Source organism: Hoplias malabaricus, chromosome 2, assembly GCF_029633855.1.
Source record: "Hoplias malabaricus isolate fHopMal1 chromosome 2, fHopMal1.hap1, whole genome shotgun sequence".
Classification (NCBI taxonomy): Eukaryota; Metazoa; Chordata; class Actinopteri; order Characiformes; family Erythrinidae; genus Hoplias; species Hoplias malabaricus.
The window spans coordinates 71733233-71747611 of record NC_089801.1 but is presented as its reverse complement, the minus strand read 5'-3'; the positions used below and the strand labels follow the sequence as shown (position 1 = coordinate 71747611).

General features: G+C 38.0%; 1 protein-coding gene across 1 annotated transcript in view; it reads right to left on the bottom strand.

Annotated features, from left to right (window-relative positions):
• Positions 1 to 6480: 6480 nt before the first annotated feature.
• The window catches only part of sorcs3a (sortilin related VPS10 domain containing receptor 3a), a 309782-nt gene continuing 301883 nt past the window's right edge, over positions 6481 to 14379 (bottom strand). Inside the window, exons 26-27 of the mRNA XM_066658235.1 lie at positions 12230 to 12393; positions 6481 to 10119 (exon numbers count right to left, since the gene is read on the bottom strand). Of these exons, the coding sequence (XP_066514332.1) occupies positions 10061 to 10119; positions 12230 to 12393 (223 nt within the window). The 3' untranslated portion in view covers positions 6481 to 10060. The remainder of the gene's footprint in view (positions 10120 to 12229; positions 12394 to 14379) is intronic.

Here is a 14379-nt window from a genome sequence, read left to right as displayed (position 1 = left end):
CGAGGCTGCTCTTCAGCTTCCCCCATGAATAGAGACAAATGAAGCTTGTTTATGCCCTGTTTGTCATCGTGCGTACCCCATGCACGTCCAAGTCCCATCTGTCAAAAAATCCCAGCAATAGTCCGGAAGAAAAAAAGATGGAGCAGTGAACTAAAGTGTAATGGAAGGAGGGCCTATTCGGTGACAGAATACTTTCATAGTCTGGCGAAAGCAATCCCATGGGCCGAGCTGTGAAATGACAATGCTGCCATCTTTTCTGACAAGGGTCTTTTATCAAGCGGCTGCTGAGATCCTGGTCCCAATCAGAATTGAGAGAGAGAGAGAGGGAGAGAGGGAGAGAGAGAAAGAGAGAATCTTGCTTGCGCACATTTAGCCGCCGCTAGTTGTTGATGTAGGAACTTCAGCTGATTTGGCGGCGTCAAATTAAAGTAAATCTACCTGTCACCAGCTGCAGAACAATGGGACAGCTAGGAGAGATGAGGGCACTTAGAGTCTGAGCGAGTGTGAGCAAGTGTGTGTGTGTGTGCTCAACACTGTGCCACACCAGTCCCTGGATGATAATTAAGACTATGCTTGAGGGAATTTCACTTACCTGCTTCTGATTACTAGTGTCAGGATGCTCCTTGTCAAGGGAGATGCTGAGATTTCATGCACTGATATTGATTTCAATGCAAGAAGAAAAAAAGTACACCAAAGTTATACCAAGGGCACACAGTTACCTACGATAAATACAGTGGCATAGCCAGATGTTGTCCTTTAGGTGAGCTTTGTGATTTTTCCTTCATGAATTTTCCCCCACAAATAAAAAAACACAACTGTAAACATTCTTTAAGGGGGACCTATAAACATGACTGGGGGTGGAGGTGTGTAGGAATTCATTTTCTTCTTGCAGAGATATGCCATTGGTCCCAAATGTGCCAAATAGTGAATTTACTAGTAGTAATTGGCCACTGCAAGCTTTACACAGTTCACACGAAACAGCATCAGCTCTGAATCTGACTCGTGAATATGTTCAGAACAGCCAGAAAGATTATAGCTAAAGAGGGTTCTGCTGATCCTGGAGGCATGTTTGCAACTGCCATGGATGCTGATAAACTACATACTGCAGGGATGTCAAGTCTTCGGATTTTCATTCAACAACTGATTCTACTTGTTTGACCAATTGTCCACTTCAGCCTCCGAAACACCTACTAGTAATCAAGGGGTCTCAATGTCCAACTATATAGGCTGAACACTTAAGTGTTGCCTTGGTATTTCAAAATTACTGCATACTCCGAGCATAATATAACTAGATAAAGCCCATCATACACAAATTTGCTGCTCTAACTTGAAACAGAATGAAACAGCTGTGTTCTCCACGTTTTGGGGATAGATAAAGCAGCACAGAGTGAGAAACATTGTTATTGTTTTCTCCAGCAGATAACTGACCAATAATGTCAAGGGCAAATCATGCTACTATATATATATATATATATATATATATATATACTATTTGAAGGGTTAACAGATACTATAACACACATTCTTTCAAGTTTATTTTTATGGACCCCTCAACAAAATGACTTTCAGGGCGTCCAAAGTGGACCCCCTGCATTTCACACCACGGAACTCATCCTTAAATCCTGCAGGAATGAAAATATGTAGCTACACAACAAGACATCCATAAAAGGTACATGTTTGATTAAAACGATCACCCCAGATGTTATAATTTATATTTATTTTAAGATCACTAGGTCAACTCCCATCCACTGATGGTGCTGTTTCTCTGAATCTATGCAAACTAACTGTTAAGTCCCCAAAGAAACATTACAAATACAGTGCTGTAAACTGCTGTGGGAGGACAGCATGTGAAAATCCTGCTGCTTCTAAACTTTCTGAGCTTAGACTTAGGCTCCGGATTATGGTTATGTTTAGGTTGATAGTTAGAATATGGGACAGAGTTAGGAGAAGATACACATTGTGCACTCCTGAGAATGGCTTTTTAGTCAAGTATGTAAAAATTCACATTGAAGCCAGGCTGATACGCACAGGGGTTAGGATTGTAAGCTAGCATTTTTGATGGCTCAACATGCTTGAAAGTGACTACTAACTACCAATCCTTACAAATATGTTATCTAGTTGAATACCTCACTGACTCAGGGGCATCTCCAGGGATCAAATTTGCTAGCTTCTGATGATGCCGTTGATGGATGTGGCTCTGGGTATTTTACTTATGGTGTTAAGATATTGCTACTCTCGTGGAATAGGAAGTGCTGAATTGTGTTCTGAAAATATTGTTCTAATATGATAATGTAACAAAAGTCCAGCAAATAGTGATTTATGTAAGCCTAAATATATATCACATTAAGTAAATAAATTAAGTGATTGAATATGAATATTTGCATCATATAGGGAAAAGCAATATTTTTAATAATAATCAACACAATTAAGTATTTTAGTTTGCTTACTTTTAGGACTTTACTTTGGAAGTCCACAGCAGTAGCTGTGTCCCTGTATGACACAACGATTGCCTGTTGGCTAATTTATGAGTCTATTCTCTGTTTTAGCAACAATGACCACACAGTATGTGCTGCTTATTTATCATTTTCCCAACTTTACTTGGTGGCAAACAACTGAATTATCTTCCAGAATTTGGTTGTCATATCACTCCTTGGGAGATGTATAAGATGTCATTCAGTCACTAGGGTAGCTCCAAATGCCTAAAGCATCTCTGAGCTTGGGTATATGAAGCTCCACCTGGAGGCTTTGGTGTATGTATCATGCACTCTCATGCCTCAGGCCTCTCCTCGTGAAGGTTTGGATCTGCCGCAAGCACAGCTTACCTGTCCAAGTCACTGGGGTGGAAGTCTGAAGAGAAGCAGCAGGCAGAAATCAACAGTTAACTGCACATTTGAAGAAAACACCATTGGAAAATATAAGGCAGTGAAATTATAGGTTGGTGTGACTGCTCTCAGACCAAAGCAAAAACCCACAATTCACAAAGTAGTATTCCATCATCTGATGTACAAAAATACATTTATTTGAAACAATTTCAAAATGACAGTTTTTTTAATCCCATAGAAATATTGAAATAAAGATGGTATTGGACAATAATTATGAGCCATGCAGCTGTACATTTGGTGGAATGAGAGAAAAGCCATGATTTTGCTATGATTTCACCATGAATTTGCCATGATTTCACCATGATTTTGCCCGTTGAAACATCATAGGGTAAATAACATCAGCAAATTAAGCTCAGATCTTCATCAGCCATGGTCATTGTGGCTCTAACTTTTGCTAACTGGTTCTGTGTGGCAAGAAATGTGCTCAGATCAAGCAGAGCGAATTAAATCAGATAAAAATTAAGATGAACACGGAGCGATAACATAAAACCGAGAACCTGGCGAGAGATAAAGTGAGAGAAGCACCGTGATACATTTCATTTTTTTTTTTTTTTCAAAAATCAATAACCTTGAAAGAGGGAATAAAACAAAAACAATGCAACCCTTGACTACAATAATATTAGACCTTCTGATTGCACAAGAAGCCTGGGACGGTGCACTACCAGACAATGAAGTAACAGGTTGTGACAGATGCTTGCAGGCTTTCCAGACGGACATTCATATTCTAGCAGCCAGGCGCTTGGGCAGGGACTTGGGGCAAACTTTGGAAAAGGAAAATGTGCGAAAATGAGGGCGTCACTGATGGACGTGAACTCGAAGATCGCCAGAGGAAGCAGCGTCAGCTCTGTTTTGTTTCTATTATTTCCTTTAAAAAAGAAAAACAAAAAAAAACTTGCCTTTGTGCCAAAGGCCTTTGTCAAATAGAGGTCAGAAAGGAACCAGACACAGATTTGTGAATGAAAATGTCTTCTGGTAGGGCTTAATGATAAAACATTTCTGTGAGTATTTCATAGCATTCAACCATGACAAATTTAGCAAGGTCAGGTGTTGATGTTGGAGGATTAGTTCTGGATCTCAAACACCTCTATACCTCATCCCAGTTTTCGGGGTCTTCATACCCACGAGCTGGCAATCTTAAGCTCATGTGTAGTGCTCCAGAGTGTTCCTTTCATCTCATCGATGCATTCTATGGATATTATAGGTGCATTTTAAAGTAGCTTATAGTACTCACTCGCTATAAATGGGTGTTTACAAACTTTTGGAAATACAGTCTACAGCGTAGTTGTCGAATAGCCAAAAACTTATTTTTTTTTTACTCTGGGGAGACTCTTCAATACAATATCTAATAGACTTGAGACCAAATGTTATGGAATAAGGTATGATTTCCTAAAACTACCAAATATAGTCTAAAAAACATGAACGATTGACAGAATCTGACCCAATTGTACTTTTTTGGATCCTCTGGCCCAGATGACTGAGGCATTACTGGTTTTCGGACTAGTGATCTCTTGAGGATAAGATTTTTAAATCTAAAGTCCTTATCATTTTGAAATCTAAAAATTATTGATATTTTTAAAAGTGCCAAGTCCCTCTTCAAACTGTTATGACAACAGCTGAACAAGAGAGGAATTCAGAGATTGGTGGAGTGTATAAAATAGTGTTGTTTGCCATTCTAAAAATTGAGTTTGGCATGCGTGGCAAGTGTGTCCTTTAACAAGATCTCCAAAAAATACAGCTAAAAGGATCACCCAAGATATCCATGACATTTCTATGTTATGATTCATTATGATTCATGTTTATTTTACAATAACTTTAAGTGACACTAAGTGGCTCAGTTTCACCAAACCCACACAAAGTGTCTGTTAAATACCTGAAGAAATATTACAGAAACAGTGCTGTAAACTGTGTTGGAGAAAATCTGTCTGTGTGAAAATTTGTCTCTAAACTTTTGGAGCTTAGGATTAAGGTCAGGCTTAGGGTGTAGGTTAGGGGCAGGGTTAGGGTTATGGTTATGAATAGAGCTAGGGTTAGGGACCAGGATTGTGATCAAGGTTAGGGTTATCAGTATGAACTGGTTTAAGGCTGATATTTCACACTGGGTAGGAGTCTGTATATGTATATGTATATTCATGAAGTGTTTGTAAATTCCTTAAGTATATTATTAAGTAAATTGTTACATTTCTTCTACATTACTTCTTCTAAAATGTGTGTCATATCAAATAAGAGTTCACAGATGACTCCTGGCAGGAAAATTGTATTGACATCTGACATGAGTATGTCAGTATTTAAATGTAAAACATTAACTAGGTTTGCTGATTATCAGTAAGGAAACAATATTAGGAGCCTCTCAAATGGAACGTAATGTCATCTCTATTTTAAATATCATGTTTCCCATCTTTATGGTTGCTTTAAGTTCTGGCAGGGAATCTTCTCTGTAAAATTACAGTACCGCCCCATGTGAGATTTAATCCGGCTGATTGCTGAATACCTAGCATGCTAGGTTGGTAGTGGGTAAAGATGTGTTGATGCTGGGAGCATTCCCGCTGCGTTCCTGCCTGCAGTAGTGGAACTGCTGCTGACTTCAGCACATAGGAGTTGTGGGCCGAGAGGTGATTAACGGGAAAACCCTGCTTTCAGCTTGCCGCACTGCACACCTGCTGGCATTAGCACTCTCAGGCGTGTAGAGACAGCTCCTGAGCTTCTGTCAAGGGTTCTTTTTAATTCCAATACTTTTTTTATTTTTATTATTTTACCAAGTGTCTTTACTGTAAAGGCTTGCAGCCTCGCCAGGACAGTTTCTGAGGTAATTGAACAGAATGGTTTGTGTAATCTGTTTACGCAGTGCTTTCAGCATTAAAAAAAAAGAGAAAGAAAGCAGGCCGTATTGTGTTTAGGGGTGGAAAGGGAATAATGTAAATAAGCCCAGATCAGCAAGGCCTCTTGCTAGTGCCTTGAATCAGCAGATTTCCAAATAGTCACACTGCAACAGTTGCTTGTGCCGAGGCCCTGGTGCATTAGATTTAGCCTCCGTGTGGATCAACATCCGTCACAGCTGATTCATGCACCTTATCGCCGTTTATCAATAAATACTGCTTCCTAGGCTTCCCTATCTCTGGCCAAAGAGAGGGCAGATAAATCTAACAGAGATAAGCTCCTCTCAGTAGGTGAGACTCGCTTCATCACCAAGATCAGGAGTTGGCACTAGTCGTCCTTGTACACCGATCTGAGATCAGTTCCGCCATTATGTCTCATATAGCGCACGGACCATTAGGTTCCTAAACGGCCCTTGGCATGGGCATGCGATTCTAGGTACTATATTTTTTTAAACGCTAAGAGGATGCTTTTTGGCACCATGTTTATGAGGCTAAGGCCAAGTGCTGAAGTAATATACTCATAAAATATAAACATGGAAAACAGGATTGTGAAAAATTGCAGAGATCAATTCTTCATAGATTTTTTTTTATCTTTTTATTATTTAATTTTCATATTTCTATGCCCAGTTTTCAAATCCATGACACCACCAGTACTGGGTGGGCAAGGACAAGCCTGTGCTTACTCTGAAACATGTAATGGCAACCACAGTCTTATTTGTGCACTGCCACTAATGCTACTATCCCGGACAATCCAATGCACCAACTAACATGTCCATGCTACATCCACAATTGAATGTTTTGTAGCTACTCTCGCGAGATTGGACAGGACTTTGGACAAATCTCTGATTCAAGCTCATGAGAGGGAGTGATTTGTTTTATTAAAACACATTTGGTACGAATTTACACTAACTGTGGGCAGGGATTGGATTGGCCTGTTGATGGGTATGTTATTATAATAGTTCCCTAGAAGTCTGTGTGACTTTATTTTATAGTATTAATATTTTTAAACAATATTAAATGTCCATATTCTAATATTACTCAGAAATTAATTTGCTGAGATGTTCCTCTTCAATTACCTTCAGAAAAGAATGTGTTCCCAAATAGTTCCCAACTTCACAGGTAAAACACAGTCAAAGGGAGCTTCTGACAAGTTCTAGCACTAGGGTTTATCTCCAGGTGTAAATATAAAGTATGGGTCTTAAATATAAGCATTCAATGTCATATTTTACAGAGTTCATAGAGCTCACTCTGCTCGGAGCATAGCACTAACAGCCAATTGTCTTGTGTGAGCTTACAGATGCCTTCGTAGGTTATAATCACAGTGAGTGATTCAAGGGAGGGGGAGGACCATCCTACTAAAATTAGTGTCCGTAATATTGGATTCTGTGCTACAGACGATGTAGATAAACATAAGGTTTAAAAACTATGGCGTATCCCTGTAATCCATGGCCAAGCAGCTGGACAAATTTCCAACAGGAATGAAGTGGAAAAACTGAATGCCAAAATAGGAACTAGTCAATAATTTCCCTTCCTTGTGTAATGGATGGCTAAAAAATAATTATTTACAGCACTTGCCTATCTACAACACATACTGTAAATTGTGTCCTTGGAAATAACATGCACAAGTTAAGGACTTTGTTGGAAACAAACAAACAAAAACAAAAAACCCAAAACAAAACAAACAAATAAAAATAAATTATGATATTTCTTTTTTTGTAAAAGTAAATGTCTCAGATTCTCGCATTTAACGGTTGAAAAGGTACTGCGTTAAGTTTCACAGTTCTGTCCTTGCCACTGTATTTACAATAAAAGCATGTGAAAAATGACAGCATACGGCTGTATATACAGAGGAAATGAACTATGAGTCTGCTGAGACAATGATACAGTCCAAAGCTTTTCCCTGGGAGACAAGACACAATAAAGATTGATATTTTTTCCTCTCTTAAAAAAATCAAACAAATAAACAAACAAAAAAAAAACAATATACTTCATTACAATTGTTCATATAAATATGCTAATCTTTTGTCTTAATTGTTTATACAATAACTATTAATCTGAATATGTATAAATTAAATCAGAATTTCAAGTGGCCAAATGTTTTGATGGCAAAAGATGCAATATGACAAAAAGGCATTGTTTTTGTAAGGCGTTCACTTCATATACTATGGAAAAAAAATCTAATCTGCTTTATGTACAGCAACTGACCTACCCAATAATATAAGGTATGAGGTAACTTGAATGCAGACACCCGCAAGGTTGATAGGAGAAAGGCCATTCAAGATGGTTGAAGTCAAAGGGGCATTCTGGACCAAAAACATGGTGTTCAGTATTGTGTGGCATAGCACTGTTCTACATGAGCCCTTAGTGGGATGTACAGCCAGACAGGCCCACCGTTTATCCTATCCTGGTCCCAAAACTGACACTAGAGGTTAATCCTTATGTCCTTACATTTGAACCTCATGAGGGCCCCAGATGGGTGTGTTGAATGGTGAATTGACAGAACTCATGGTTTAATAAAGTTTTGATGTCCTTACACGTCAATTTTCTCTCTCTGTGTGTAAGCAAATACCCAGTGTAAATCCATCACATAACCATTAGGAATGCCTGCGGTGACAATCAATCCTGACTACTAGCTGGCTACTTATTTATAGGCTAATCAACACAATCAAAGTAGTATTTCTTGGATTCTCCAAGACACAATTAAGTTGCAGTATTCCAAAACTGATAAAGTACTGAGATAATTAGCCTTTAGCAATTTTTGTAGTTGGTTTATATGCTGTGTTTTGGAAAACTCGTTTCCACCCTTGATAAATGTATGTTCTCTGTTGTAAAGATGATTTGAAGACAGTTATTATAGTAATAAAACTGGAAACAGGTATTCCACCAATGTAACATTAAAATTAGCAGCCCGCCTTATTGCTGCACTCACCGAAAACTGAGCAAAACAACACCCTGTGCTTCAGTGTGGTTTCCTTCCACCAGTGAAATGCATAATCAGAAGGGAATATTCTAGTGATTTACTTGGAAATGATTCTTAGGAACTACAATAACACCATGATTGGAGAAAATTAGACTTGACCACAGATATACAAATGGTTCCAGATTGTCCCTTTGACTCAAACATCGGTAACAATTGCCTTTGCATGAAGTGCTTGCACAGTTCCTTCACTACACCCAATTTGTCCACTTTAAATCTTGGTCCAGGTAGTTTTCATTTGGCACCAACTTTCAGACTCAGTAAGATTACACTGACTAATCTTTATGGTGTTCTACAGTTCTTACAGCCTTATATGGTTATGCTGAGCATTATGGTCACAAAATCTTTTATTTACTCTATTTCTCATAAATCAAACTAAATGACCTCCTCGTATTTGAACAACGGCATCACTCGTGCCATCACATATAGGTGTCTCGGGCAAACATTCATTTATCTGACTGCAGACTTTAACAAAATGCTAGAGGATGCCAAGCTTACAAAAATTCATACCGATGTCTGTTCATTTGCATATTCCGCTTGACTCCATGCTCGCAGTGGCTCAGATTATAATTGATATGCAAATAAGCCGACCCTTGGAATGTTTAAAAGGGAAAAAGCAAACTGGCGAAAGTGCTCTCAACGTGTGGAGGACTAATGAGGACAGCTCAGGGTTCAAAGCCCTGTGCTAAACAACTACAAATTCTGGTATTAACACAGTGTCTATTTTTTGTTCTCTTGTCAGACTGTAAAATACAGAACTCATGAATATGGTTTTCTGCTTAACATATGACTGATGTTCAAACAGAAATAGTGCCATTACACATTGCAATGGGAAATATAAGAAAAGCTGGGGTGTTCCTATTGTATCTGTAGCTTTGTACATTCCAAAGAAGTAACGCTGCAGTGCGTCTCATCAGTGGAATGGAACGGACACTTTGCCATCAACACATTCCAGTGCTGCTCAGTCCAACAATATTCATGGAGACGTTTTTCACAAAATGGCCCAATGTTTTGGTTTGCCACTCAATTGGAGTCCGCGCCTCATTTTCCCTTGGTCGCCGAGCCCGTTTTTCATCATAATTAAAAATGTCTCATTAAGTGTGTTTAGATCCTCCGCACAGATCTTATCAAACAAGACACCCATGCAAATCTGTATAAACGAGGTCCTTAGAAAACTATTAACAATGAATGTTTCTGAAATTACAAAAAGAAAAGAAAGCAAAGAAACATACAGAACTTTTCAAAAATGGCAACACTTCTGTACACTTCGTTTACATTGCACTTCCAGGCTTGTCTTGTTCTAAGTCATCTCTGGCTGGATGATCTCTTCAGACGCTTGTACAGTTGGGGATCTCTCTTGTGCTTTCACAGGTGTTGATGATTCCACCTGGTTAGAATAAACCCAAAGAAGGGAGATATCTTGAACCACTATTCACAATAGAACTTCTTTGATGAGCCTTAGCTTTGTATAGTTAAAGCAGTTTACATAACTGTCCTGTTAGTGTAACCTTTAGCACATTCTGTTTTACAATAATTAACTTCCATCAGTCTACAATTCTATAATTCAAAGAACTATGTAGAATTATTGTCAACATGTTCTGGGTCAAGGAAAGAACTAAGCCATCTGAGAGAGAGAGACCTGTCCCAGTAAATACTCTCTCTTTCTGAGGAGTCTGGTTGAGGCCAGAATGTGAAACTCCACTTCTAACTGATTTGAACAGGGTTTCTTTTAGAGATGCATCCAAAACTTAAATTTTACAGTGCCCTCTGGTGGAGTACAGTGTTCAAATATGTCTCTTTTTTTAAGTAAGTAATGAGTAAGAATAATGGAACAAAAGTGAATTTGTACATGACCAATTGTCCAGATTTAGTACTCACCTCTGTCTTTGCCCACACCTCTGCCACTTCCTTGTAAACTGAAAACCCTTCCCTGACATAATTGGTTCCTTAAGTTTATGACTAACAGAGCCCTGGCTGTCTGCATTCACCTGTTTGAAATTATGTTTGGAACACTGCAAGTCATGATGTTGACAGCTTATTTCACTCAGGGTACATCTTGCATAAATCCAGACACTTAAACACTTGATGTTCACTGAAGGTTGTTTCTTTAATAAGTGAGCTCAGGGCACAGTAAAATGAAGTGGGAAATATAGTGTCATTTTCTCCCACTACTAAAGGTCGAACATCTGATCTGTTCTTCTTGTTAAACTTTAATTGTGTAATCTGTATTCTCATACAGCTATTGTTTATCAGACATAATAAAAATAAATTGCAGTCATTAACCAATTGCACGATCACAGACTCAGGCACATTTGGAATCTGGCCCACTGGGGACGTCTGCAGGTACCCCTCATAATTACATGGTTCAAGTCTTGCAGAAGCAAGGCTTCAAAACCATCAGGACGGGTAGTGTTTGTTTTACATGTGATACAGATTTCTCTGAGTTTCCAGTCTTATTCATTTTAGACATATGTTCATACTGTGTTTTGATCTCTGGAGAGACTGCAGTAATTAAATCATCTGCTGCAGCGCTTGGCACATAAAAAAGAAAAGACTCTTAGAAAACGTCCCAGCTCCTCTTTTCATTTAAAGTACAATGTTTCTTTGAGTTTTGTAGGGTTTCAAAAGGGGTCATCTGGCATTGAATTTAGCTTGACTCTTCCAGTATAACGTTTTACAACTCAGGGCCATAGCACTCAAGTTGTATTAGGATACCGTCTTATGAAAAATCCAGAGACCAGGCTTTATTTTATTCCATTTCCATTTAAATAGACCATTAAGTACAAGTTATTCATTGTTAGCATAGAGAAACATAGAGATATGTAAGTACAAAGCATGTAATTGAGTCAAACTCTGAGCAATCCCCAGGAATCTCAAAGATCTTGCCTATTGGTTCCTGGCACAATCTATTCTATACGGCCAGCAATATCTGGACCCTCCTCTTAATTACTGAGTCGGAGACATGATTAAAACCTGGACAAGACAGTGATTATAAATAACTGGAAAAGCTTATATCATAATATGGTGTCTATTTACAAAGAAAGTTCCTCCCTTCAAAGAACAGAGCCAATCAGCTTACTGCTAAGATGCAAGAAGGAAAGTTTGCTTTCCGGGGTTGACATAGAGGAAATACTTCATGTCAGAACAAGTAGCCAGAACAAGCTGAATAAATGTGCTGTTTCATGAGCTATTTTAGTTAAATGATACAAACTATTTATGTGAAATTTACCAGATTGTATTATTGATTGCAAATACGCTTATGAGATTATACTGTGACATTTAACTTTGTGTAAATAGGCCTCTCACAGTTATAGACAGGAGCCTGGTTTTGTATGAGTGGAAATAACTGAGTGGAATGAGTTTTGTGATTGAGTTGAGTGTATACAGCTTTGTTAGCATTTGTATAAAACCAATAAGTGAAACATCATCCAAAGGCTAGATTCTTGGAAGTCCCCTTTTAACAGTAAAATTCACACTGTATGAGTCGGTGTACTCACGCTTAACTCGGACGTCCAATTCCTTCTCCATCAGCTCTTTGGGGCTGGAGAACTCGCTGAGTGTGATTTTGGGCGTTGTGGCATCGTTCTGACCAACGGTGCCAATCATCTCCTGCTCTTTCTCATGGTTCACCTCTGCGTATATATTAATCCATGGAATTTTTCTGAAAAAGTAAAGAATAAAGGTCATATTGCCACATTTAATCAGTTCCTAGACAAAGGTTAAGAGTAATCCTAGATTAAATTGCAATATCAGTACTGATATCAGAAATGTCGCTTCTCTGAGACTAAGCCCTTGCTGAAGTATCAGTTTTAGTGTTTGGCAAAAAGGCTGGACTGAGTTTAATTCTTCAATATTCATTCATTCATTCCTTCATCCATTCGTCCAGACTGGGCTCATGATGGCTCCTTAGCCTACCCAGGATCACTGGGCAAAAGGCAGGCGCACATCTTGCACAGGTCTTCAGTCAATCACAGGGTATTACACTCACATTAGAGGACAGTTTCAGACAGTGAGCCATGGAGAATATTGAACTCAGGACCCCAAGACTCTGGAGCTGTATGGCAGTAATATCACCTGTAGAGCCACCACGCTGCCATGATTTGAACTACATTGGGTTTCAGATCTCAAAATTAGACTGTCACACTGTCATCTTTTAAAGTTTCATCTCACACACTTCTCTTATATTTACCCTTATGTCGTATCTGGATTTAGGAGACTCTATCCACTTTGGGCAGAATCAACCACTTAACTTACAGAAACACCTGCTAAATGGATTGAAAAACTCTATTTTTTTTTTTTTATAAAGTGCAGATCATTAAAGCCAGCTTCATTTGATTTCATTAGCCGTGATTAATTCATGCCCCTGTACATTTCACTGAAAGAAAAGCCAAGTGTGAAGCTCTTACGTACGTTCCATTGCGGAACTGTAATAATTGACTATTAGTAGGACATTTGATGAAGCAGAAGCACCTATTACCAGCTCCTCCATATGTCAATAATTTCAGACATAAGGCCATTTATCTCACTTCTTTTTACAGTTACTTTCATTGTTAGAGAAGAGAAAAACACATTCACAGCACCCCTTGATAAGGCCCAGGCTCTGAGTGAAAAGCAGAAGGCAATTACAAAACTGTTTCTCCGAGCCAGCCGCACTAATTCCCCCAAATGTTCCTCTTTGGTGAGCTTTCACATATTAACAACTGTAAAATAATGTAGTACCCATATCACAGAGACAAAATTATTGGCCCACCTCCCTTTTACATTTATGAGTAGAAATATGCCTTAAATTACCTCCTTCAATTTACTCAAAATTACTGTTAATTTTCTTATTTAATTGCTTTGTTTTGCCAAGTGTGACATTTCAATAAATACGATTCCTCTTTTAAATTAATGGGGAAAAAAAAAAATCCATATCCATTATTGATGATTGCTTCAACATTTCCCTCAGACATCGGCATGTAAATTATTTTGAGCGCAAATAAATTATTCAAAGACTTACTAACAGTTTTCGAGCAGAGATACTCCCGCTGCATATAAAACAATTTAATGATATTTTCACCAGTTTATTTATTTTTTTTATATATAATTTTTATATATTCCCACATGCTTCCACTGCAGGCATACTAATCACCTTCATCTACACTGATCAGAAAATACCAGTTTCACACAGATCTGAATATTTAATAGACACCATGAGACTCTGACTGGTTTCATTGTTAATTAAAATGCTTCTATTTCAGAATGCACCTACTGAAAATGTATACATATGTTGTAATTTTAGAAATAGTAATTGCATTTCATTATTACATATAATGTATAAATGATAGCTGTAATATTTTAAATTATACGTTAATCACCTAACTGAAAGGATGCGGGAAATATACAGATATATAATGTATACAATTTTTATTTGTTTATTTTTTTAAAGCTGGGATACTGTGCAGAATGTAAATAAAAACAATACTATTATGTACAAGATATTTAAACTCTGATATTTAATTGAAAACATATTCAAGGTTGAAACTGAGGAGTTGCTGATTAAAAAGACACAGATAATCTTTAACATTATGATCACCTCCTTGTTTCTCCACTCAATTCTCTTAGCTCCATTGACCACAGGGGCACTTTGTAGTTCTACAGTTACAGA